The sequence below is a fragment of the Garra rufa genome, chromosome 5, assembly GCF_049309525.1.
Source record: "Garra rufa chromosome 5, GarRuf1.0, whole genome shotgun sequence".
Taxonomy (NCBI): domain Eukaryota; kingdom Metazoa; phylum Chordata; class Actinopteri; order Cypriniformes; family Cyprinidae; genus Garra; species Garra rufa.
Window position 1 is genome coordinate 53,048,434 of NC_133365.1, and position 27,052 is coordinate 53,075,485.

The following is a 27,052-nucleotide window of genomic DNA, read 5'->3' on the forward strand; positions in this document are numbered from 1 at the left end:
ATTATATAATAATTATAATAAATGTTCCTTGAACAGCAAATCAGCATATTAAAATTATTTCTGAAGGATCATGTATCACTGAAGACTGGAATAATGATGCTAAAAAAATAATAATTTGATCACAGGAATAAATTACATTTTATAATATATTTAATTTGAAAGCAGTTGTTTTAAATGGCAAAAATCAAATAAATGCAGGCTTGGTGAGCAGAAGAGACTTTTGACTGGTAGTGTATATTTTGACAGCTTAAAACGTATGCAATAAATAATGAAATAAAATTATTTAAAAAAATTAATTTAAGTAATTAATTTAATTTAATAAACAATTTAAAATAAAACAAAATAATAATAATACAGAAATCAAACAAAAGGTGCTAAAAGATCTCTTTCAGTTTGTGTATCCAGAGATCAGCTCAAAGGTAACCATGGGGAAAACTGATCCTGGAACAGAAATGGGAATCTGCTGTAACGGATGCTGCCAATGAAAGCCCCTCATCGGACCCGCTTCCCATTCCATCCCGTCTCCCGTAGCGACCACATTATTACTCCCACCGTTTTTCATCACTATCCTGATTTTCCCAGTCTCTCTGTTTGGATGGAACACAAAAGCAGAGCTGCACAGCTCAACTAGTATATTAGCAGTGCTCAACAAGACTGCACTAGTGAGACTGCTGTCAGATTTTAGTAACACTAGTGCTTTGCATCCACTCAAAGCATGTGGATCCTGTGTGTGAATGTATATATTCCTGGGAGATTGTGCCAAACACACACACACAAACACACACACATTCACAAGCACAGCCTTTGACACAATTACAGTGGAGCCTTGTGATCAGACGGACACAAAGCTCGCCTTGTCTCTGGTTTTACTCTGTGGATACGGATCTCATAAAGTAACAACTTACTGTATCTCTATTTTTATTGTTAATAAACCTGGAAAGAGCCACATCTCTGTTCTTCAATGATGCTTTACATGTACACACACACAGACGGCTGTCAAAATGACACAAGAGAGCCAAAAAGGCATTTCCAAGAATCCAAAGCTTTAAAGTGCAGCAGTAAATCTGAGCAGCTTTTATAATGTCATAACTTTCAACCTTTGTCCATCATAACTATATATTGCAAACACACGTTATGAATGGACTGAACTGTACGGACAGACACACGTATATCAGAAAGTGGGGAAATAAAGCATTTGTTTTATCTTCAAAATAAAAAAGCAGTACTTCTATTATGAGGAGTTCAATTTGCCTTTATCTTTTGAAATGAAGCTTGATTATCAACTATAAAAACACTGTAACTTGTGACTTCCTTGCTTGTGAAAAAAGCTGCAATAACGTGTCATTATCAACTTCCACAATTATCTTTACAGCAGCACATTTCAGGAGATGTTTGTAAATCTGGCACAATGTAATAATAAACTGCACTCAATCAGACAGTAAATCTACAGCCCACATGTAAGCATTGTGAATCATTTGACATGTGAAAAAGAGAATTTAGATACATTTCTAAAAATGAATCCTTCACTGACACAAAAAAGTTACAATATAATAAAATAATAGAATACAAAATATATTATATACATTACCAGTCAAAAGTGATTCTTAATGTTTTTAAAGAAGTCTCTTTTGCTCACCAAGCCTGCATTTATTTGATCCAAAGTTCAGTAAAAAAAAAAATATTTTTACTATTTAATTTTTACTATGTAATTTATTCCTGTGGTTTCAAAGCTGATTTTGCATCATTACTCCAGTCACACAATAATTCAGAAATCATTCTAATATTCTGATTTGCTGCTCAAAAAACATTTATTATCATTATTAATGTAGAAAACTGCTGAGTAGATTTTTTTTTCAGGTTTCTTTGATGAATAGAAAGTTCAGAAGAACAGCATTTATCTGAAATAGAAATCTTCTGTAACATTATAAATGATTTTATCATTACTTTTAATCAATTTAAAACAAACTAAAATTTTTGTTTTCAAAAATGAATAAATAAATTATACTGACTCCAAGTTTCATGCAAATCAGAATATTAGAATGATTTCTGAAGGATCATGTAACACTTTAGACTGGAGTAATGATGCTAAAAATGTAGCTTTGATCACAGGAATAAATTACATTTTTAAATATATTCAAATAGAAAGCAGTTATTTTAAATAGTAAAAATATTTCACAATATTACTGCTTTCGCTGTATTTTGGATCTAATAAATGCAGGCTTGGTGAGTAAAAGAGGCGTCTTTTAAAAAGCAAAAAAATCTTACTGTTCAAAAAACGTTTGACTGTTTGCGTAAGAATATATATATTCAATGATATAATAATGTAAAAATATAATAATATTATAACAATAATATACTATACATATTTTTATTATATTACTAATTAATAGTAGTGTAATACATTTATATTTTTAACTTATTTTAGCAAATATTAAATCAAATTATACATAATATGTTTACTCTGGAATCAAAACGGTCAATTTCAGATTTATTTATAATTTATAAGGCTGAACAAATGAGGGTGCAAAAAAAATCTAAATATTAGGAAAATCAAATTAAAGTTGTCCAAATTAAAGTTCAATGCATATTACTAATCAAAAATTAAGTTTTGATATATTTATGGAAGAAAATTTACAAAATACCCTTATGAAACATGATCTCTACTTAATATCCTAATGATTTTTGGCAAAATTTCGACTTATACAATGTATTGTTGGCTATTGATACAAATATACCTGTGCTTTTTAGTCCAGGGTAACATATTATAACAATAATGTTCATATAATAAATAAAATGACATAATAAATAATTATAATTAATAACATCATAAATATCACTCTCTCTATATATATACACTGCTCCAAAAAATAACGGTAACACTTAAACAACACAATTTAACTCCAAGTCAATCACACTTCTGTGAAATCAAACTGCCCACTTAGGAAGCGACTCTGACTGACAATCAGTTTCACGTGCTGTTGTGCAAATGGAACAGACAACAGGTGGAAATTATAGGCAATTAGCAAGTCACGCCCAATAAAGGAGTGGTTCTGCAGGTGGTGACCACAGACCACTTCTCAGTTCCTATGCTTTCTGGCTGATGTTTTGGTCACTTTTGAATGCTGGCGGTGCTTTCACTCTAGTGGTAGCATGAGATTGAGTTTAAAACCCACCCAAGTGGCTCAGGTAGTGCAGCTCATCCAGGATGGCACATCAATGCGAGCTGTGGCAAGAAGGTTTGCTGTGTTTGTCAGCGTAGTGTCCAGAGCATGAAGGCGCTACCAGGAGACAGGCCAGGACATCAGGAGACGTTTGTGCAAGGAGCACTGCCAGAATCCTGTAAAATGACCTCCAGCAGGCCACAAATGTGCATGTGTCTGCTCAAATGGTCAGAAACAGACTCCATGAGGGTGGTACGAGGGCCCGACATCCACAGGTGGGGGTTGTGCTTACAGCCCAACACCATGCAGGACGTTTGGCATTTGCCAGAGAACACCAAGATTGGCAAATTCGCCACTGGCGCCCCGTGCTCTTCACAGATGAAAGCAGGTTCACACTGAGCACGCGACAGATGTGACAAAGTCTGGAGACGCCCTGGAGAACGTTCTGCTGCCTGCAACATCCTCCAGCATGACCGGTTTGGCAGTGGGTCAGTAATGGTGTGGGGTGGCATTTCTTTGGAGGAACGCACAGCCCTCCATGTGCCTGACTGCTATTAGGTACCGAGATGAGATCCTCAGACCTCTTGAGAGACCATATGCCGGTGCGGTTGGCCCTGGGTTCCTCCTAATGCAAGACAGTGCTAGACCTCATGTGGCTGGAGTGTGTCAGCAGTTCCTGCAAGACGAAGGCATTGATGCTATGGACTGGCCCGCCCGTTCCCCAGACCTGAATCCAATTGAGCACATCTGGGACATCATTTCTCGCTCCATCCACCAACGCCACGTTGCACCGCAGACTGTCCAGGAGTTGGCTCATCAGGAGCATGCCCAGGCACTGTAGGGAGGTCATACAGGGACGTGGAGGCCACACACACTACTGAGCCTCATTTTGACTTGTTTTAAGGACAGTACATCAAAGTTGGATCAGCCCGTAGTGTGTTTTTCCACTTCAATTTTGAGTGTGACTCCAAATCCAGACCTCTATGGGTTAATAAATTTGATTTTCATTGATAATTTTTGTGATTTTGTTGTCAGCACATTTAACTATGTAAAGAACAACGTATTTAATAAGAATATTTTATTCATTCAGATCTAGGATGTGTTATTTTAGCGTTCCCTTTATTTTTTGAGCACTGAAATATAAAAGTTCACTGTCTTCAATGCACAACTACACAAACTGTGAGACTTTGATGGAGTCTTTTGAGACCTCAAGGGCAGGGCTGCAAATCCTGTCAATGATTGACAAGACATGATTTATTGATTGACAGTTTATGAGGAAGGGTTGAGGAATGTTGAAGCAAGAACCTTAACAAACAATTCCTCCTTCTCTTTCTTAAAGGGGCAATTACTCTACAACCAGTGCTTGTGTTGTCGCACCCAAAAAATAGTTTAATCAGTGTACCATTGTCCTGCTGTTCTAAACCCCCGCGATGTAAAAGACAAACATTATAGAGTAAAACAAAAAACAAAACTTAACACGTCTAGGCTTATGTAAAAACGTACTAAAATGCTTTCGAAATGTACAGTAGTGTGATTTTGTATTGTAGTGTAAAGTGGGCGGGGCGAAACCTATCAATAGTTCACACGCGATCAATCACTGTAACAGGTCGATTGAAGCTGAGCTGTCATTTCACCAGATGAACGCTCTCAACTTCTAAATCAAGCCTAAACTGTCCTAAACGTATCTTGACTGACTTGGTCTGCATTGAGCTAACACAAGTAGCGCTACGGCTAGATCATCACCGAGGCCTCTGAACGCTAACAATGTGTCAAAGAGCTTGTTTTAACCTTGCTTACCTCGATTTTGTCCACGCTCCGCGCGCATCCGACCACCTTCATTCCGTGCTGGACGAGAGCCCGAGCCACAGCCGCTCCGATCCCGACAGACGCTCCGGTGACCAGCGCGACTCTCCCCTTCCAGCGCTCCATCATCAAAGGCGGCAGATACAGTGTATCACAATCAGAGCGGCGCGATGTTACAATGTAACAATGAGTTCTAATCCGCGCCGGAATGAAACAATGTATCAGAACTGCGCGGGGCTGTTACTTTGTGTCAGAGTGTCGCGCGCGCGGCGCCCGTGCACTGATATCTCTGATTCAGAAGGGTATCAGTGAACGTGTTTAAGGCGGGAACAAATCACTTTAGCCCTCCCTGATCTTCTACAGTTAACACCCAGGAACAGCTCGACACACACGGATCCTATCCCCGCAGAACCCGCGATTAATTATTAACGGCGGAGGAGATAAGAGAAAAAAAAAACAAGCTTTCGGTTGCTGTCGCCGCCCGCAGGCTTTATTTCCACTCAGAAATTGATACTGTACGGTGCACACGAACGCTGTATTTGAAACACTCAAAAAAAAAATCAAAGAAAGAGAAAGAAACTACAATATGATTAAGTAAAAAAGTGCTGGGGGAGGTAAGAATAAAAATCTAAGTAAACGTGCAACCAAGCATATAAAATATATTTTTAAAAAGTACCATTGAGATATTTTTATACCTTTATTGAGAGTTTGAATTAATTTATATTTCCTGCTTTCACTTTAATTGTTAAAGTTAAAATAGATTTTTTTAAATGTATGTTTATATGGTTTTAGTTAAGTAAATGAAAAGAATGAGAAATGTTGCAGAAATAAAAATATATTTTTTAATATTTTATTTAATTTTAAGTAACATTTTTATGGTTTTAAAATAACTGATTTTTATTTGAATATATTTTAAAATGTAATTCATTCCTGTGATTTCAAAGCTGAATTTTTAGCATCATTACTCCAGTCACATGATCCTTCCGAAATCATTGTAATATTGAATTGCTGCTTAAAAGCATTATTATTATGTTGAAAACAGCCAAATAGAAATTTTCCAGGTTTCTTTGATGCATAGAAAGTTCAGAAGAACAGATTTTATCTCAAATATCTAAAAAAAAACTCTTTTGTAACATTATAAATGTCTTTATAATCACTTTTGTTCAATTAAAAGCATACAAGCCAAACTAAACTATTATTTTGTAGTTTCTTTCCCCCTAAAAAATATAATACTGACTCCAAGCTTTTAAATGCTATATATGTTTTTTTTTATTAACAGTTGAATTAGTTTGTTTTTATAGTTCCTGCTTTCATTTTAATTGTTAAAGTTATAATAATTTTGTTGGTTTTGTATTTAATGAGTTCTTTTAATGTATATTTCTGTATAGTTTTTAAGCATTTTTATTTCATTTTAAATTAAGTCAAAAGAAAACGAAAAAAAAAAATAGAAACGAAAAATGTTGCCTTGGCAACAACCTTAATTAAAATAATTGTAAAAATATATTTCTTTTATTTTATTTCAAGTAACATTTTTATGGTTATAAAATAATAGATTTTTATTTGAATATATTTCAAAATGTAATTTATTCCTGTGATTTCAAAGCTTAGCTTAGCATCATTACTCCAGTCACATCCTTCAGAAATCATGTAATATTCTGATTTGCTGCTCAAAAACATTATTATTATTATGTTGAAAACTGCCGAGTAGAATTTTTTCAGGTTTCTTTGATGAATAGAAAATTCAGAAGAACAGCATTTGTCTTTTGTGAAATTATGCCTTTATCATTACTTTTTTATAAATTTAAAGCATCCTTGCTAAATAAAAGTATTATTTTCTTATTATACTTCTATATTTGTAAAATTACACTGACTCCAATCTTTTAAATGCTATAGTATGTTACAAAAGCTTTATCAACAGCTGAATTAGTTTGTTTTTATATTTCCTGCATTCATTTTAATTGTTGTAATACTTTTATCTTTGTATTTTTTTCTATAGTTTTTATTTCAGTTTTAGTTGTTTAAGTAAAAAAAAAAACTAACTACAAATTAAGGAAAACAAATATATATATAATTTTTTTTTTGTTTGTTTGTTTATTTCAAGTAACATTTTTTATGGTTTTAGTTAACTTTAGTTAATTTTTTTTATTTTTTTATTGGCAATGTGTAACCTTCTAAACTTTCAGCAATCTTTTAGCCAACTCTGATAATCTGTACTTTTATAAAGTATGAGGAGGAAAAAGCAGAACAAGACACACCATCTAGTGGCTGAATATAGTTCTAACATTTAACAAGTGTTATGATGATAACATGGCTGGAAGTAAAAAATAAAATGCATTATTAAAGTAAAATTGTTTCAACAACCTTTATATGAACTTAAGTCATTTTTATATGCCAACCAAATATGATGTTTTTCAAACCTACACAGCAATACAAACACCCAAAAGAGACATAATTATTCATGTTTTACAGAGAAAACACATTCAAATCTGATGCATATTAATAAATATTCTTTATTTTGTAAATTTTGCACATTGCTTTCAACATCACATCCAGTCTCCTCCTTTATAAATGGATGTTTTCATCTTCCTGTAAAATCTTTTTCTTCAGATAATTATTTCTGTACACATTTATCGGTACAATTCTTGCCACTAAAACGGTCACAGTCAGTGAAACGATTTGGGAGAAAACAAAAAAAAACAAAGAAATGTTTAACAAACAATACATTAAGACTACCAACACCTAACCCTACAAGTCAAGGCCTGCAAGCTCCATGATCAAATGAACAACTGTGTTCCTAACGACCTGCTCCCTAATCGACGTGTCAAGAGAGAAAGGAAAACAAAGCCAGCTGTGATTGGTTGAGAAGGACTGAGAGTGAAAGAAGAGGTGCCTGAAGAGGGAAGACGTGTATATAGACGCGAAAGACGTGTAACGTTACCCAGCAAACATGAACGTATTCAAATACAGCGCTGAAATTGATTCTCTAACCCATTTCATATTCCCAAACTCAATGCAGCAGTGATCATGAGTGTTTTGACGCTCTATAAAAATAAGTGAGAGTTAGTGTGCGTGTGCGGCGGTCAGCCTAGTTGACGCTGGTGGCGGGCAGCCACTCTCCGCGGCAGTATTTGGTGAAGCGATCTTTAAGGTGCTGTCTGTACTGGTCTCGTGTGCGGTAGAACGATTTGTTGTTCTCGACGAACGACTGGATCTCGTCCTGCGTCAGACAGTTCTCCTCATCTGAGGTCACTTCAGATTCATTCTGTCCACAAAGAAATCACAGCAAAAAGTCATGACTTGCAAGACATTTTACAAATGGGTCAAAGACAAAAAAGGGTTTACTGCTTTAAATTGTTGTTTTTCTGAGCAAAAAAAAATATTAAAATGTTTCCTTTTTAATTTAATTGCATTTTTGTTTTTCTGAGCAAAAAATAAATATCACTCATTTGACCTTAATTTGCAGAAGACACCCACTAAAATGTCATTCAGTGTAACAATCTTGTCAGGCATATATTTACAACAAAAAACTATTTATGACATATTAAAAGATGAGTTACTTTCACCCCAAAAATCCTAATTAGTTGAAATTCTACACTATCCTACAGGTTTTGACCATTTGTCAGTAAGAATGTTTTACTCATTTAAAACACAATGAAACTTAATATGCTCCCTTATTCTTTTATATATTTTAATATAAGTCCACATAAGCATGCTGTTTGAATTTTTACATAAATATTGTTACGCCGAATGACATTGTAACATTATTTCAACCAAATTTTGACTTTTTTTTCCAAAAACCTTTTGCAACTTTAAAGTAGACACTTTACTTACATTTAATGCGCTTTCTATGGACAAGAAAATCACTTTTGTAAATTTATTTTGATGTGAACATCTTAACATCTTTTAGATTTATTAAATTAAGATGTTTTGCCGCTAAAATGTAACTTGTAACATCATCCAAACACATATATTGCATGTCAAGTTTTTTTTATCATTATTATTATAATTATTATTATTAACAATTACATAAATTATTTTATAAAAATGACAACAGCACAAATCAAAATGGTTAAAAAACAAACTAAAATGAAAAAAACTCAAATCTAAAAAGAAACTAGAAATGTTGCCTTGGCAAATAACTGAAATTAGTTTACGCTAAAATTCTAAAATGATTAAGATTGAAATAAAGCTTTAAAAAAGAATAAATAAACAAAATCACATCACAAAAAGGCATGACTATATTGCTAAAACTTAAACTAAACTTCAAACACCTTGGCAAATAATTAAAACAAGCTAAAATTTTAAAATGACTAAAACTAAAATAAAAATATATGAAGCTAAACATAAATATTTAAAAAGCGCACAACTAAATTGCTAAAACTTGCAACTAAAATAAAAGCTGAACATATAAAATGCTAAAATAGTATTAAAAAAGTAATAAAATAACACTAGTTCACAACTTGGGCTGAAAATTGGACTTTAGTTTTTGGTATCAGCTTTCAGACTCACCAGTAACTCCATGAGGCTCTTGCCGCAGCTGTTTTCCGGTGTGCAGGTGTCTGGTAAGACAGGCTGACTGTGGCAATGTCTGCTGCTGCTCACATGATGAGTGAAGCTCTCATAGGATTCACAGCATGGAGTTTCGTTGCTTCTGCACAAGTGCGGTAAAGGAGAGGGAGACTCTTGAACGGCAGCAGATCCAGATCCTCTTCTACTTCCATCTGATACACAGCTCTCCTCTGCTTTAGATCCCTATGAGAGAGGAGAAAAGATCACAACCTATGCCTTGTCGCCACTATAAAGAACCAGAATGTCAGGATATTTGGTAATTTCATATATATTAGCTTTATAATTTTGATTGCTGTTGAATCAGATGCTAGTGTCAAAAGCTGTCAGAGTTATATATACACACACACACACACACACACACACACACACACACACACACACACACACACACACACACACACACACACACACACACACACAGTTGAGGTCAAAAGTTTACATACACCCTGCAGAATCTGCAAAATATCAATTATTTTGCAAAATAAGAGGGATCGTACAAAATGCATGTTATTTTTTTATTTAGTACTGACTGGAATAAGATATTTTACATAAGAGACATTTACATATAGTGCACAAGGGAAAATAGTTGGATTTATGAAAAGGACCCTGTTCAAAAGTTTAAATACACTTGATTCTTAATACTGCGTTGTCACCTGAATGATCCACATTTGTCTGTTTCTTTTTGTTTAGTGATCGTTGTTCATGAGTCCCTTGTTTGTCCTGAACAGTTAAACTGCCTGCTGTTCTTCAGAAAAATCCTTCAGGGACCAAAAATATTTTGGTTTTCCAGCATTTTTGTGTATTTGAACCCTTTCCAACAATGACTGTGTGATTTTGAGATCCATCTTTTCACACTGAGGACAACTGAAGGACTCATATGCAACTATTACAAAAGGGTCAAAGAAGGAAAAACGATTTATTAAGAGCCAGGGGTGTAAACTTTTGAAAGGTATGAAGGTGTGTACATTTTTCTTATTTTACCTAAGTATCTTTTTTCCTTTCATTTAGTACTGTCCTTTAGAAGCTACAGGAGATACTAAATGTTTCCCAGCAGACAAAATAAGTTAAATGTAGACTAATCTAAAAATTCAAAAAGTTTACACCCCAGCCTTAATGCATGGTATTTCCTTCTGGAGCATCAGAGAGTGTTTGAACCGTCTGTAATAGCTGCATATGAGTCCCTCAGTTGTCCTCAGTGTGAAAAGATGGATCTCAAAATCATACAGTCATTGCTGGAAAGGGTACAAATACACAAAAATGCTGAAAAAACAAATGATCTTTAGGACCTGAAAGATTTTTCTAAAGAACAGGAAGACAAACAAGGGACTCATGAACAACTATCATAAAACACAGCTGTGGATCATTCAGGTAACAACACAGTATTAAGAATCAAATGCATGTAAACTTTTGAATGGGGTCATTTTTATAAATTCAAAAGATTGTATGTAAAAGTCTTATGTAAAATATCTTATTCAGGTCAGTACTAAATAAAAAAAAAAATAACATGCATTTTGTATGATCCCTCTTATTTTGGTTAAATAACTAACATTTTGATTCTGCAATGTGTACATAAACTTTAGACCTCAACTGTATATATAAACAAACCCTGACTTGCTAAGCATCTAAACACATTAAATCAAAATTCAATTTTTTGGCCAAAACAAATGTGAACTCACATGCTCGCTCCTGCAAAGTGGCACCTTGTTTTTTCTTTTCTTCTTTTTATTTTTGCTCTTTATGTTGTCTTCTGAGTTTGCCCAGCACTCCACACAGCTGTCCACAGCATCCTCTTCCTTCTCCTCTGAGCAGCGGTGACTACATGAGTATTCAACTGGAGAGAAATAGTATCAAAGGAATTGATCATTTGGAATATGTTCTAAATAATCTCCAGGTCTATTCTAAAAATGTACTAAATAATAAAATTATTATTATTATTGTTTGTTAATTGTTGCTTAATTATTATTAGTTAGCAATTTTATTGAATATACTGCCATATTGCTGTAGTGCTCACACTGCCAGAACAATTGTTTCACTAACAGGATATAATGGATTATAAAATAATAAATAGGCAAGAGACTTAATCTCAAATCAATGTTTCATGTCCTTATTATTTATGTGGTGAAAGGCTGCATAATAAGTGATAAGACTGTACATTTTCCCTTAAATATCCATCTTAGAAAATTCTTTCTTTGTGGAAGCTTTAGTGAGCTGATAAAACATTTCACCTCAAATCAATATTTGTGCCCAGTTATTAGGGCCCGAGCCCAGAATGGGCTTTTGATATCTCGAACGGTTTGGCCGTGGCGGGGCGACAAATTATGGCGAGAAATGAGAAACAGGAAGTGCCTAATAACTTTGATACACTTTGTCTGATTTTGACCAAACTTCAGCAGTTTCTGATGCCAATCACAGAGATGTGACTATTATGAGTCAAAAGTTATTGCGCCACCAACTGGCAGCAGAAAGCGTGACGTTTTTAAATGCTTTAAACTCAGCCTCTTAATTTTTCTCAATTTGCTTCTAACTTCATCACAATAATGTCAAAACATGACCGATGAGAATCTGTGAAGGGCGTTATCCATAACTTTTATCATGTTGCCATGGCAACATGTCAAACTTTAAATTTTGATTTTTGTGTTTTTGAGCCACTTAAAAGGCTTAGAATTTCAATAAACTCAACCAACACATCTGTATTAATGACAGTTAAACACTGATAAAAGCCCATAAATGGGCATTGAGCGGGCGCTTCATAGCGGTCACCTTTTGACAAAAGTTGGGGGGTTACTCTCTCCTACAGTCACCAAACTCGGTAAATATATTGGACTCATCAAGCCGGACAACTTTCTAATTTACACCCATTAGCTACGACCAACAGGAAGTCGGCTATTTTTATTTAAATGTGGATTTTTGGAAAAATCAGGCTGTGGAATTTAAAATACTCCTCCTAGGCCTTTCCACCGATGGCCACCAAACTCGGTCAGCATGACCTCAAGACATTGGGGACGCAAAATTGCCAGGGGAATTTTGATATCTCGAACGGTCTAGCCGTGGCGGGGCGACAAATTATGGCGAGAAATGAGAAACAGGAAGTGTCTAATAACTTTGACACACTTTGCCTGATTTTGACCAAACTTCAGCAGTTTGTTTGTCGTCTGATGCCGATCACAGAGATGTGACTATTATGAGTCAAAGTTATGGCGCCACCAACTGGCAGCAGGAAGTGTGTTGTTTGAAAAACGCTTTTAAATCAGTCTCTTAATTTTACTCAATTTGCTTCAAACTTCATCAGAATAATATCAAAACGCGGCCGATGAGAATCTGTAAAGGAGTTCTTGATAGATCAAAGCTGTTGCCGTGGCAACGTGTCAAACTTTAACATTTGTTTCCTGTGTTTTTGAGGCAGATAACATGCTTAGAATTTCATGAAACTCAACACACACATCAGTATTAATGATAGTTAGACACTGGCAAAAGCTCATAAATGGGCGTGGAGGAGGCACTCTATAGCGCCACCTTTTGACAAAAGTTGGAGGGTTAGTTGTAGCTACAGACATCAAACTCGGTTGGTATATTGGTCTCATCAAGCCGGACATCTTTCTAATTTACACCCATTAGCTACGACCAACAGGAAGTCAGCTATTTTGATTTGAATGTGGATTTTTGGAAAAATATAGCTGTGAATAAATTCATATCACTCATAGCAGAATCAGACAATTCACACCAAACTTTGTCAACATGATGCCAAGATACTGAAGATGCTAAATTGTGAACGGCTTTGGGATATCTTGAACGGTGTTGATGTGGTGATTTATGAAAGTAACAGTAAAAAAGATGAAGAGTTATTTCCATACATCTTTAAATTGCATTATTCCAACTCATCAAAACTTTTTACATATAAAGAACAAGAAATTCTTAGGAAATATGTGTAGTTTCAGAATGTTATCATGCTCAGAGGCCCCAAAAACATTAAAAGTGTCATATATGTTTGTCAGATTAAAGCTCTAATACCAGGGATGAACACTAGAGGTCCTCATAAAATAAGGAATCATTTGACCTCTAATGCTATTTAGCTCATTCTCAGTGTATAAGAATGACAATAATCCATAGAATCAGTTGATATGCACTGTACTGTCAGTGTACTTTTACATAATTATTTTGTATAGATGCTTAAAGAGCATTAAAATCATCTTTTTTAATCTTTAAAGGAAAAATTATATGATTTATATACATATATACACTCTCACTGATAGAATAAAAAATCTTATAAGTATGACACTATACTGCTCAGTTCACTTAATTAGAATGAGAAACAAATACATCAACTAAGTTAATGTATTTATTTTTAATATATTTGTTTATAATTAGTTCACAAATGCTTATAGATCATTAAAATATTTAAAAATGGTTGTAGATCATAAAAACATGGTAACTATTTAAAATAGGGTCTCTTTTGTTAACATTGGTTAATGAACTAACAAACATGAACGAACAACGAACAATATATTTACTCGATTTTCTTCAAACTTCATCAGAATAATGTAAAAACACGGCCGATGAGAGTCTGTAAAGACGTCCCTGATGCATCAAATGCTGTTGCCATGGCAAAAAAAAAAAAAAAAAAATACATTCAAATATTTGTTTCCTGTGTTTTTGAGGCAGATAGCGTGCTTAGAATTTAATTTTCCATTTTCAGTGATTTATTATATCTTTAAAGTGCAGCATCCAAACTCTTTGGAACTTTTTTCATACAAAGAACTATTCATTCTGATCAAACACAGTTCATTTCATAATTATACAAAACTCCACGAATGAAAGAAAATTAAAAACATATCTGATTTCACTCTGCTCTGCACTCTGTGTGTGTGGTAAGTGGCTGAGTGTAAGGAGGGGGGATGGGTGGTAAGAGAAAGAGTCAGAGAGGAGGAGAGACAGTTAGGGTTAGTCCAGAGGGTTACTGTGAATGCATGTGCCTGCTGGGCACTGTTTTCCTGATGCTACCGGGATGGTGATTGCGTTTGTGGCGAGGGCCCGCCATCGCTGCTTGCAGCTATATTTTACTTTTGTTGCCCTTCAGACACACCAGCTGGATGTGCATTATCCCATACTTATCAATAATAATAAAGACTCCTCTGTATTCACAACATTTATTTCCATACCCGATTCATCATGGTTGCAAATGCCCTCGGTGCAAGCCACATCTGAGCCCTCCCTGGATCCCGTCTCACTGCCCTCCATACTGGAACAGTAGCCACAGTCACTGCCATTACTGTGAGGCAACAGTGCTAGAAGAACAGACACATACCCACCAGTCAGGTACATTCTGGGAAACTTATGTGACCACAGCCCACAAAACCAGTCTTAAGTAGCAATAGCCAAAAATACATTGTTTGGGTCAATATTATAAATTTTTCTTTCATGCCAAAATATGTAGGTTATCAAGTAAAGATCATGCTCCATGAATATTTTATAAATTTCCTACTGTAAATATATTTCAAAACTTAATTTTTGATTATTAATATGCATCGCTAAGAACGTAATTTAGACAACTTTAAAAGGCGATTTTCTCAATATTTAGATTTTTTGCACCCTCAGATTCCAGATATTCAAATAGGTGTATCCTGGCCAAATATTGTCCTATTCTAACAAGCCATACATCAATGGAAAGCTATTTATTCAGGTGATGTATGAATTAGGGATGCACCAAAATGAAAATACTCGGCTGAAGCCAAACAAAATTAAACACTGGGCCGAAGGCTGATAACCGAACACGGTATTTCGTGTTTTTTCCCCTCATGTATTTTGACAATTTTTTTTACCATCGCATAAATTAAATAGCCAAACTGTGCTTTTTACAGTTTTGTCTTGCTTTTCAAAAATAAATAAACAGTTTAATAATATATTTACTTAACACTTTTACATTCTAGTAGACATTATAGCCTACCAACAAAGCACAATTTAACTTAAAATGAATAAGTTTGTAAGATAATATTTTTGGCCATTTTTACGACCCCCTTCTTGAATCAGGCATGTGTTTTTAATGCACAAATAAATGCAGCCTTGCTGAGCAAAGGAAAATGTTATAATAAATGTATTAATAGAGCTGTTGTAATGATTGTTATCATTCATTTTTCTGAACAACAGTAAAATTACAATACTAACATTTATGAATGTTGACTTTTATTTTGGCAGAAAACCCGCAAAAAGACTAAGTACTATTTTTTGCTGACTGCAGCAGATTTATGAATGTTTCTCACACATGCATAATTCCATAATTGAAGAAAAACTTAAGTGCACTTTACCTTTCTTGGTTTTGGGGGAATGCAGGATGGAGGCGGCAGAGCAGGTGCAGGATGAACTCTCGCTGGTGATGATGACCTCCACACTGCCGACAGACTCCTCTCCACTGCCACATGACTTACAGCCGCTGTCCACAGACTCAGACGAACCCTGCGCAAACAGAAACAGGAAGTTAATTAAGACAACAGAGAAAAAGTAAGCAGCAACTAACTACACTTTTTTGTATTTACTGGAAATATATCTTACATTCAATAATGTTCACTTAATTGTAGGCCATATTATTTTTATACCATCTAAAAAAATAATTAAAATACTTTTATTCAGCAAAGATGCATTAAATCCATCAATAGTGACATTAAAGATATTTATAATCTTACAAAAGATTTAATGTCAAATAAATGCTGTTCTTCTAAAGTGAACCATCTATTCATAAAGATCTAAAAATTTGTTTCATGGTGTTCACAAAAAATATTCAGCAGCATAACTGTTTTCCACATTGATAATAATCAGAAATGTTTCTCAAGCAGCAAATCAGCATATTAGAATAATTTCTGAAGGATCACTGACACTGAAGACCGGAGTATTGATGCTGAAAATTCAGCTTTGATCACAGGAATAAATTACATTTTGTAATATATTGAAATAGAAAGCATTTATTAAAAATTAGGGATGTGCACGAGTACTCGATTAATCGATTACTCAAACCCATCAGCGACGATCGAGCATGACAATGATGATCGATTGGCTCTAAAAATGCATTTTTAAAAATTAAACTACTTTCATTATGATCCGTTGTTCAGTTGCCATCCGTTGCCGTTGCTTTAAAGTAACGGGAGAAGCACATCCACTACTTTATGATAGGCATGTAGTTCAAGCTCACATGCATTTTGTGTAGATAAATAATTTGTAATATAACATTTACATATTTATGTATCTAGGCTATGTGATAAATTTTATATACAATGTGTCAAGTAGAAAAAGCGATTCAGCTTCACCTCATGCTGTTATTTCTGTTAAATGTTTACTGTATACTGTGATGCAAACACCCAAAACTCCACCCCCGATTAATCGAGTACTCGTTTCTCAAACTTGTGGATTACTCGAAATGAAATATGATCAGAAATGCCCTTCCCTATTAAAAATGTTAATTGTTCACAGTATTTCAGTTATTTCTCATTAAATAAATGCAGCCTTGGTGAGCAAAAGAGACTTCTTTCAGAAATGAATGGAGTACTGTAGTATTTCATGCAGTTTAATTAATATTGCTATTAGAGAAGACAGCGGAGGAGAGCAACACATTAAATGCGTCATTACCTCCTCAAGACTTTTGTCTTTTTCCCCCTCCACATCTTGTTCACACTTGTTTTTGCGTCTGTTCTTGCGTTTTTGCCTCTTTTTCTCCTGTTTGAGTTCTTTGGCTCGCTCTTCTTCGGAGAGCTCCTCACAGAGCTGCTCCAGCCGACTGATGCCCTGAACCCTCTCCACCGCCATCTGCACATCATTCAACATAAATCAAGTGTGCACATTTAATATATCACACTTTCCAAAACAGGGCAAATTAGCGTGAGAACACAAATACATAAAAGCACATATGTGACCCTTGGACCACAAAACCAGTCATAAGGGTATTTATATTTTTTGATTTATCATTTTTCCATTAGTTTGTTATGATAGGACAGTATTTGGCCGAGATATGACTATTTGAAAATCTGGAATCTGAGGGTGCAAAAATTCTAAATAATGAGAAAATCGCCTTTAAATTTGTCCAAATGAAGTTCTCAGTTATGCATATTTTGAATGCATATTAATCAAAAATTAAGTTTTGAAATATTTACAGTAGACAATTAACAAAATATCTTCATGGAAGAAGATCCTGTCTTTACTTAATATCCTAATGATTTTTGGCATAAAAGAAAAATCAATAATTTTGACCCATACAATGTATTTTTGGCTATTGCTACACATACCCGCGCTACCCAAGACTGGTTTTGTGGTCCAGGTTCACAACCTAATGATCAACCAACGTGATCAAACGGGTGTTTAATATATCAATTAATGGCACAAATACCAGTAAATCACATTGCATGACTCAATTCTAGATGATTCTCAGCATGAATACCACATGAGAGCATTACCTCAAAGCTTTTGCGGAGCGCATCAATGCCCAGATAAAAGAGCATCTGCCACGTCTGCTCTTCTGCCCGCAGCTTCTGCCAGATTCTGTGCAGCCGCTCATACAGGTGAATTCCTAGACATGTCAACACCTCCTCCTGTGCGATATCTATGGTCTTTGCATGTCTCTCTCTACGCCTAGAAAAGATTCAAACACTCTTAATAAAGGCATATCAATGATCATGGAATAACTAATACAAGTTCAAATTTTCAGTTGATTATATGCTCTACCAGACAAAAGATTTTGGACAGTATAAAAAATTTGATTGTTGTTGAATTAGATGCTAGTGTTAATACTTTTGAACAATAAGATTTTTAATGCCTGCATTTATTTGATTAAAAATACAGCAAAAGCAATATTATTGTGAAATATTTTTACTATTTAAACTAACTGTTTTCTATTTGAATATATTTTAAAATGTTATTTATTCCTGTGATCAAAGCTAAATTTTCAGCATCATTACTCCAGTCTTCAGTGTCACATGCTTCTTTAGAAATAATTCTAACACGCTAATTTGATGTTCAAGAAACATCTTTATTATAACAAATATTTAAAAGTTGAATATATTTATTCAGGATTTTTTGATGAATAGAAAGATCCAAAGATCAGCATTTATATGAAATAAAAAGCTTTTGTAACATTATACACTATAATATTCAAAAGCTTTGAGTCAGTATAACTTTTTTAGGGAAATTATATATAAAGAAATTATAGAAATTAATACTTTTATTCAGCAAGGATGCTTTAAATTGATCAAAAGTGATGATAAAAAATTTTACAATGTTACAAAATTATGTTCTTCTGAACTTTCCATTCATCAAAGAACCCTGAAAAAAAATCCACTCAGCTGTTTTCAACATAATAATAAATGTTTTTTTGAGCTGCAATTCAGAATATTAGAATGATTTCTCTGTTCCACTTACTGTATGAAAACTTCTGACTGGTAGCATATAACATTAATGCACATTACACAGAATCAAACAAACACAATAAGGACTGAATCACTCACTCATAACCTCCAGCGAACTCTGGTTCTGCTCGGCCCAGTAAGTGTGCGATGAAGTCAGTCTCGCAGCAGACGTGGATGTGACGCTCATGGGGGCAGCAGCGTAAACCCTCATACAGAGCTGCACAGTAGCCCTTCTCTTTGCTGCAGTCCAGATCTCCTACCAGGATGTTATACGCTCGCAGAACCTTGTTCTTACAGTCAGTACAGAACCTGAGAACAATGTTGCAAAAGACGCAACCAATAAAAATCAGTCACTGAGCCAATTATTTAAGAGAAATGCATTGAGATCACAAGGTCACAATCTCTCACCGGTGTTTGCGCAGGTACGTCTCCAAAGTCTCCAGCAGAGAGGCGCTGTCAATCAAAACCACTTCATCACGGCACTCCTGTGACATCAGCTCCCACACGTCCATCCAGCTGCCCCTGCAGGACCATAACCACGGTTAGCAAACAACCTACTGATATAGTCACTTGTATCTCTCTACGAGGGTCAGAAAATGTTTTTTGTTTTATTATGAGGCAATATTTGCCCTGAGACTAATTTCCAATACCATTTTTAGGCATTACCTCATTAAATAAATCTGTTTTGTCTTTTATCAAATTATTCTGTTTATAAAATTAATTCATTATAGACTGTTACCAATGCATCAAACATGGTACATTTATTCACATAGACTGCTTACGCATTCAACAACTGCATAATGTTATGAGCTCTAGGTAAGTTATCTGATCAGTAGGGGCATTTTTGACCATTTATGTTGAATTTGAGAGGCATTTTTGCCCCAAGCCCCAATTTGTTCCCACTACTGATCCAAGACTTTCATTGATTCCTTATTTCATTGGTTATTAAGGAAGCACAGAAGAAGAAACTGTCATCTCAAACACCAAAAGTGACATGATGATTAAAAACAAAAAGTTACTGACTCACCCTAAAGGCTTCGGTTTGTGCGTGTCTAAAGAGTGCAGCTGACAGCGTTTGTTCTTTTTACTCTTGGGAATGGAATCAATTACATTGTTTAACTTTGACCTACAACAAGGGAAGAAAAAGCACACATATTAATATAAAAAACAACAACTAAATCATAGAAGCAAAGGAAAACAAATGAAATGATTGAAAATGCATATCCTTTACTTAATACATAACTTCCAAAGTGTAGGTTGAAGCTTAAAGGTTTACTTCACTTTCAGTAGAGAAAAATTTCCTGATAATGTCATCCAAGATATTCATGTCTTACTGTCTTTAGTCGGAAAGAAATACGATTTTTGAGGTAAACATTACAGGATTTTTCTCCATATAGTGAACTTCAATGGGGATCAACGGATTGAATGTTGAAAATGCAGTTTTAATACAGCTTCAAAGACCTTTAAACAATCGGTCATTTTCTTAAAAAAATATATTTATACACTTTTTAACCACTAATGCTCATCTTGTCTAGCTCTATGATGCACATGCATTCTCTGCTCTTCAGTTTTAGACAGGGTATGTGGAAAAACTCCAGTCTCATTTTCTCCTCCAACTTCAAAATCGCCCCAACATCGCTGTTTTAGCTTTTTTTCTAAAGGGAATTTGACCTTCTTTGCACGTTCACTTTGTAAACACTGGGTTGGTACTTCTGCAGAGATGTAGGATGATTTTGAAGTTGGAGGAGAAAATGATTTGGGAGTTTTTCAACATACCCTAACTGTACTGAACCGGAGTGCACAGAGTACGCATGCACATTCATTTACTTAAGTATATAAATTGTAATTGTTTTTTAGAAAATAACCAATCGTTTCACTAGATGAGACCCTTTTTCCTCAGCTGGGATCATGTAGAGCCCTTTGAAGCTGCACTGAAACTGCATTTTTTTTAAATGCATTGTTTTCTTCAATCCATTGAGCACCATTGAAGTCCGCTATATAGAGAAAAATCTTGGACTAACTCATTTCTTGGTGACTGAAGAAAGAAAGACATGAACATCTTGGATGACATGAGGTAAGTAAATCATCAGGAAATTTTAATTTTAGAAGTGGAGTAATCCTTTAATTTCATTGGATTGTAAGGCTATGATGACGGTGATTAAAATTACAATTTTTCCTGCCCATCATTAAGAAAAATTACAAAGATTATGTTTTCATTTTGCTCAGTGCACCTCACACGCAATAAGACCAGGAACATTAAATTAAAAAGAAAACTGGTCAGTTTGATTTTATGTAATCTCGAATTGGTCTGAGGCAAATGTTGGACACTAAACAGCGTCTGTAACACTTACCCATGAACATAAAAGAGCGTGTAAAGCTTCCTGGGGTCTGTGAGACACGCGCGAGTGACTGACAGCACTCCAGAGGATCCCACAGTGAGCGGTTCCAGTGCAAAGTACCCAGAATCCGTGAGCTGAGAGAACAGGCGCTCCACGCTGCGCCGGCAGCCCACGCACGGCACCGACTGAGACAGAGCGTTGAAGACCTCACGGGACATTACCATCAACGCCATGTTCAGGTCCTGCTGCTTTAACATGCTGTGATGCTGGTAGAGGAAAAACACAGGTTGGAAAGTGAAGCTGAAAGCCATTTTTTGCACTTTGTGCCTCTGTCAAAGTGGAAAAGTGAGATATATATATATATAAGAAGAATCAGTTATTAAACATCAAATAAGCGAGCATTTGAGGTTAAAAAGTATATAAATTGTCAATTTGTTTAGAAAATAACCGATCGTTTCACTAGATAAGACTCTTCCTCCTCGGCTGGGATCGTTTAGAGCCTTTTGAAGCTGCATTTAAACTGCATTTCAAACTTTGGGGCGCCATCCAAGTCCATTATAAAGAGAGAAATCCTGAAATACTTTCCATCTTGGATGACAAGGGGGTGAGTACATTATCTGTATGTTGTTGTTATGAAAGTGAACAAATCCTTTAAGCGCAATCATCATACTGTGAATAGATTTGTGGCTGATTCAGAGCACAGAAGGGTTCGTGCAGGTGAAAGCATAATGAGGAAGGTTTTTGCCAGACAAGTATATCAAATTAAGAGAGCAGCTGCTAAAATGCCATTACAAAGCAGCAAACAGGTATTTGAAGCTGCTGGTGCCTCTGGAGTCCCCGCGAACCTCAAGGTGTAGGATCCTCCAGAGGCTTGCAGTTGTGCATAAACCTACTATTTGGCCACCCCAAACCAAATGCTCACAAGCAGAAACAGCTGCAGTGGGCCCAGACATACACGAAGACTAATTTTCAAACGGTCTTGTTTACTGATGAGTGTCGTGCAACCCTGATGGTCCAGATGGATGGAGTAGTAGTGGAGTAGGTTGGTGGATGGCCACCATGTCCCAACAAGGCTGCAACGTCAACACGGAGGTGGCAGAGTCATGTTTTGGGCCGGAATTATGGGGAGAGAGCTGGTAGAGCTGGTCAACCCTATTGAGAACCTTTGAAAGCACCCTTAAGCAAAAGATCTACGAGGGTGGGAGGCAGTTAGCACCAAAACAGCAGCTCTGCGAGGCTATTCTGACATCCTGCAAACAAATTCAAGCAGAAACTCTCCAAAAACTCACAAGTTCAATGGATGCAAGAATTGTGAAGGTGATATCAAAGAAGGGGTCCTATGTTAAGATGTAACTTGCCCTGTTAGGATGTTTTTGATTGAAATAGCTTTTGTTTTCAGTAAATATGACCTTTTTTCCACAAATTTTTTTTTTTTGCTCTGTTGTGCATAATTTGGAACCGTGTTTTTTAAATTTTTTATTTTTTAAATAAATATTATCATCATTAGGAGGTTTGTTCAATAAAATTGAAATTATACCCTAATGGTTGATGACTTGAAAATTATACTGACTGTCATTTGCATTGACTAATTATGAAAATCAGAGAAAGATATCATTTGCATAATCATGTGGAACGGGGTGTACACAGATTTATGATAGTGACAGGCCAGAATTAAGTTCATTACCAACTGTGAAAATAAAAATGTGTCATTGTTTACCTCAATAAACTGCTTCATTTGTGAACTGTTGATCTGATAGCTGTCAAAGTCCAGAACACTGTCAGGAAACTCCATCACCATCTACAACATAAACACATATATATCATCAAAACAATGCAATGCTTCTTCCTATGTAATACTTTGACTTTAGTTTGCTTTCATGAATGCATATATAGGTAAAATAAATACTAAAGTGCTGGTATTGGCTTCTAACATAGCAAATTGACAGATCAATATCACACAATAAGACCGTATATATATTTTTTAAAGTAAATAGGTTCAATGTTAATTTCACATTGAATAAATTATCTTACCGTGAGCGAGTCATCGATGTACAGGGGAATTTGGCGTGCAAGAAACAGATAGTCCTCTTCGCCATCCCTGCAGACAGCCACCAGACGTGCCATTTCTTTGCCCAGATTTGCCTGTTAGTGTGTGGACACGATCTCAGTTAGTTGTGCATTCACAATATCACGTCCACTATGAGTTTCAATACAGGCCACTTTTCATTTTCCACAAATGTCGTTTTTCTGTATTTATGGACAATATTTATAAGTATGACCCACGTGAATTTTAGTAACTATTGTAATTTTACTTTTGGGTAACACTTTATTTTAATGTGTCCTTGTTACATGTACTTACTATTATAACTTAATAAAATTTGAATATTTATTATGAAATACTTGCTTTTTACAGTAAAGTAGTATTATTGCAACAGTAATATTTCCTGATTTTTTTATAATTTAAACAAATCCAATTAAAATATATGTATTATTATATACAGCACAATAGTTTTGTTGCAACAGTGATATTTATTTCATTTTTAGAATAAAAAAATCTAATTAAGACAAAATATTATTATTATTATTAATTATTATTAAATACTTGTTTTTTTACTATTTTAAAATTTAAATCAAATTAAGATATTTATTATTACCATTATTAAATACTTAAAGTACAATAGTATTATTGCAATTAAAGGATCTCACATGCAAATTTTATTTTCATGTTTTTTAAATTCATTTATAATCATTTCTTCACATAATCATTTTATAAAAATTAGTTTTTTTTACATGATTTGTTATTTGATTATTTTTATCATTTTAAGTATTTTATCATTTATTATGTTTCTATATTTTATATTTCATATTTTTCTTGATTATGCATTTTCATTATCGTTTCATTATTCTCTAATGATTGTGAGGTTTCATGAATTGTTTTGTCTGTAAGAACGAGAAACAGATACAAGGGAATATTTATGGAAACCCATATATAATATATTCCTTTGTTTATTCCTGAATGTTTAAAGAAAAATAGTATTGCTTGTTTAAAGCATACAAAAGTATGCTTTAAAAAAGTAATATTTAATTTTAAAATGTGAATAATAAAATAATATATTTGTTAGTAATACTTGTTTTTACAGTACAATAGTATTATTAATAGTAATATTTCTTTGCTTAATATGTAATATTCAAAAATAAATTATAATTATTAAATGCTTGTTTTTTTACAGGGTGTTTTTTTTTACAGTTTCAATTTTTATTTTCATGTTTTTTTTTATTAATTTATAATCATTCATTTACATATTATTTACATGATTTGTTATTTTTTATCATTTCTCATGATATCATTTTAAGAATTTTATCATCTATTCATTTATTATGTTTCTATATTTTATATTATTTTTCTTGCTTACGCATTTTCATTATTCTCTAATGATTGTAGGGTTTCATGAACTGTTTTGTCTGTAAGAATGAGAAACAGATGCAAGGGAATGTTTATGGAAACCCATATATAATATATTCCTTTGTTTTATATTTATTGTTTAAAGAATAATACTATTTTTACAGTACAAAAGTATGATTAATTTTAAAATTTAAATGATAAAATGAAAATGTTTATTGACTTATTTGTTTAATTACAATAATAAACAATTAAAATAATAATAAAACTAATACACAATTTTATATTTTCACATGCCTGCTTTTCTTAACTAGATTAATACAATGTTTGTCCATTTCTAAAATGCAAACACTGGTTTCCCAGCAGCCCTTGTTGCTTTGCTAAGGATTATTAGCTTACACATACACTCTTATCTGACTACAGAGGCTTAAACACTTACTATCCCCAGCTCTACACCCCAATCTGAATCAAACACTTATGCACATGCATCATATGTGCACATATATGTACAAAAGCGTCAAATAAATGCAGTAATTCCTTTATCAGATGTGCAAGTATAAAGAGGTCAAGCCACATAACGTGCTAACAATGAGCAGCTAAACAATCAAACACTAAACCAGCATCTAAAAGCTATAAAATATCTAAAAACACAATTCAGATCATATTCATATTAAATAAGCTTGGCAGTCTGGTAGTCACGACGATAATTAAATAATCAGAGCAGTAATATTTGCACTCATGTTCGCTGCAATGACACATTTGCTAATTAGCCTGTTAGCCAGCGAAATGCTCACACCCACCTGTAGAGTAACTTTAAAGAGTCATTTAATATATCTAACGCTGCAGGGATGGAATCTGAGATTATTTTACAAAAAAGAAACAATTTTGTGTGTCCAAGTCAAATTAGCACACGGCTAAACTGTGAAAGTTTTTCCCTCAGGATGATTAGCATGCTAGTTCTGTCCGTAGCTTGCCTGAGGGAGCTGCTCGGCAATTTTAAACCTAACAAAGTATGTGTTATTGCATACTAAACAGAGTGCAGATGTATTTTTTAAACCATACAAGCTTTTTAAATTCAAAAGTGTCTCTGCAAAGATCTACTTTGGCTGACGGACTGACATCTTCAGTATTAACTCGACCCATTCCGGGTTTATCCTCAACGTGATGTTACTTTTTTCAGCCGTTATTGCACTCAAAATAGCGACTAAATGCACAAATATGAAGCTGCAGCTGTCGTACTCACCTGTTTTCGAAAGTTGTTTCTTTTTTTTTGGACAAAAACAAACAAGTGCGACAGAGGCGTATGTGGCAAGCGAATGTTCTATGACCCTTGGCCCCCTAATACGTCAGAAAGTAGTTCCGGGCTCTGAGGGCTTGACGTATGCAGTTTGATTGACACATGGGTGGAGATTATTTTGCACGATCGAGAAACATTTAAAATAGGTAGATATAATATATTAACCTTATCTAAAAGTTAATCGATTTATATGATCGTATATGTGGTGATATATTAATTAACAATAATTAAATAGTTTTAAATGAATGTTTAAAAAAGTGTAAATTATTGGTCGTTTAGTATTAAAACTTAATGTCAATTAAATGTCTAATTTTAAGTTTTTTAATTAAATATTATTTAATTAAAATAAAAAAAAGTTTAAATGCATTTTTTTCTAATTCTTCATCATTATTGTTCATGTAGTTTTATGACATAATAGTCTTCTTTTATTAGTATGCATGCATTTTTAATTATCACATATTAGTTAAATTAATATGTGCATTAAATATTTGTTCATTTTTTTAATTCTTTCAGTTATTTCCATATAGTTTTATGACTTGATCTTTACATATTAGATTGCATAATTAAAATATGAAATATGAAATATTTGCTTAATTTTTTTTCTTTCTTTTCTTTTTACAATTATTTTTACTTAAATTAAAAGACTTTTATGCTTGCAGTTTTTATGATTAGTTTAAATATTATTTAAATAAATAATTACATTAAATATTTGTTAAAATTGCATTTTTCCATGTAGTTTTATTACTTAATTTTTAAAATAGTTAAAATATTTAATATGAAATATTTTATTAATTGTCTTTCTTTTCTTTTTACAATTTTTTTCATATAGTTTTATGACTTAATATCAAAGTCTAATGAAAGAATAATAGTAGTAATAGTAGTAATATTAAAATTTTGTACAATTAGTATGCATGCAGTTTTTATGATCATATATTAGCTGAAATATAAATAAAATAACTAGAAAATAATATTTGTTTAAATAGCATTTTTCTAATTCTTTCACAATTATTTCTATATAGTTTATGACTTAGTTTTTGCATATCAGCTTGCTTATTACTTAAAATATTTAATTAAAAGACCTTATAAAATATTTGGATGAAAAT

At 33.9% G+C, this 27,052-nt stretch overlaps 2 protein-coding genes across 2 annotated transcripts in view; both read right to left on the reverse strand.

Moving 5' to 3' along the window:
• dhrs11a (dehydrogenase/reductase 11a) overlaps positions 1-5,355 on the reverse strand; it is a 41,715-nt gene extending 36,360 nt beyond the window's left edge. The window contains exon 1 of the mRNA XM_073840757.1: positions 4,959-5,355. Within this exon, the coding sequence (XP_073696858.1) occupies positions 4,959-5,093 (135 nt within the window). The 5' untranslated portion in view covers positions 5,094-5,355. The remainder of the gene's footprint in view (positions 1-4,958) is intronic.
• A 2,492-nt stretch (positions 5,356-7,847) lies between these two features.
• On the reverse strand, positions 7,848-23,376 carry LOC141335086 (gametogenetin-binding protein 2-like). The gene is made up of 13 exons (XM_073840386.1): positions 23,284-23,376; positions 22,970-23,050; positions 21,265-21,518; positions 19,941-20,039; positions 19,322-19,435; positions 19,013-19,222; positions 17,966-18,140; positions 17,145-17,321; positions 15,833-15,980; positions 14,690-14,815; positions 11,210-11,364; positions 9,474-9,716; positions 7,848-8,226 (listed from the first exon to the last, which is right to left on the reverse strand). Exons 1-13 carry the CDS (start codon positions 23,374-23,376, stop codon positions 8,050-8,052), a joined length of 2,052 nt encoding a protein of 683 aa, XP_073696487.1. The 3' UTR covers positions 7,848-8,049.
• Between the last annotated feature and the right edge of the window lie 3,676 nt (positions 23,377-27,052).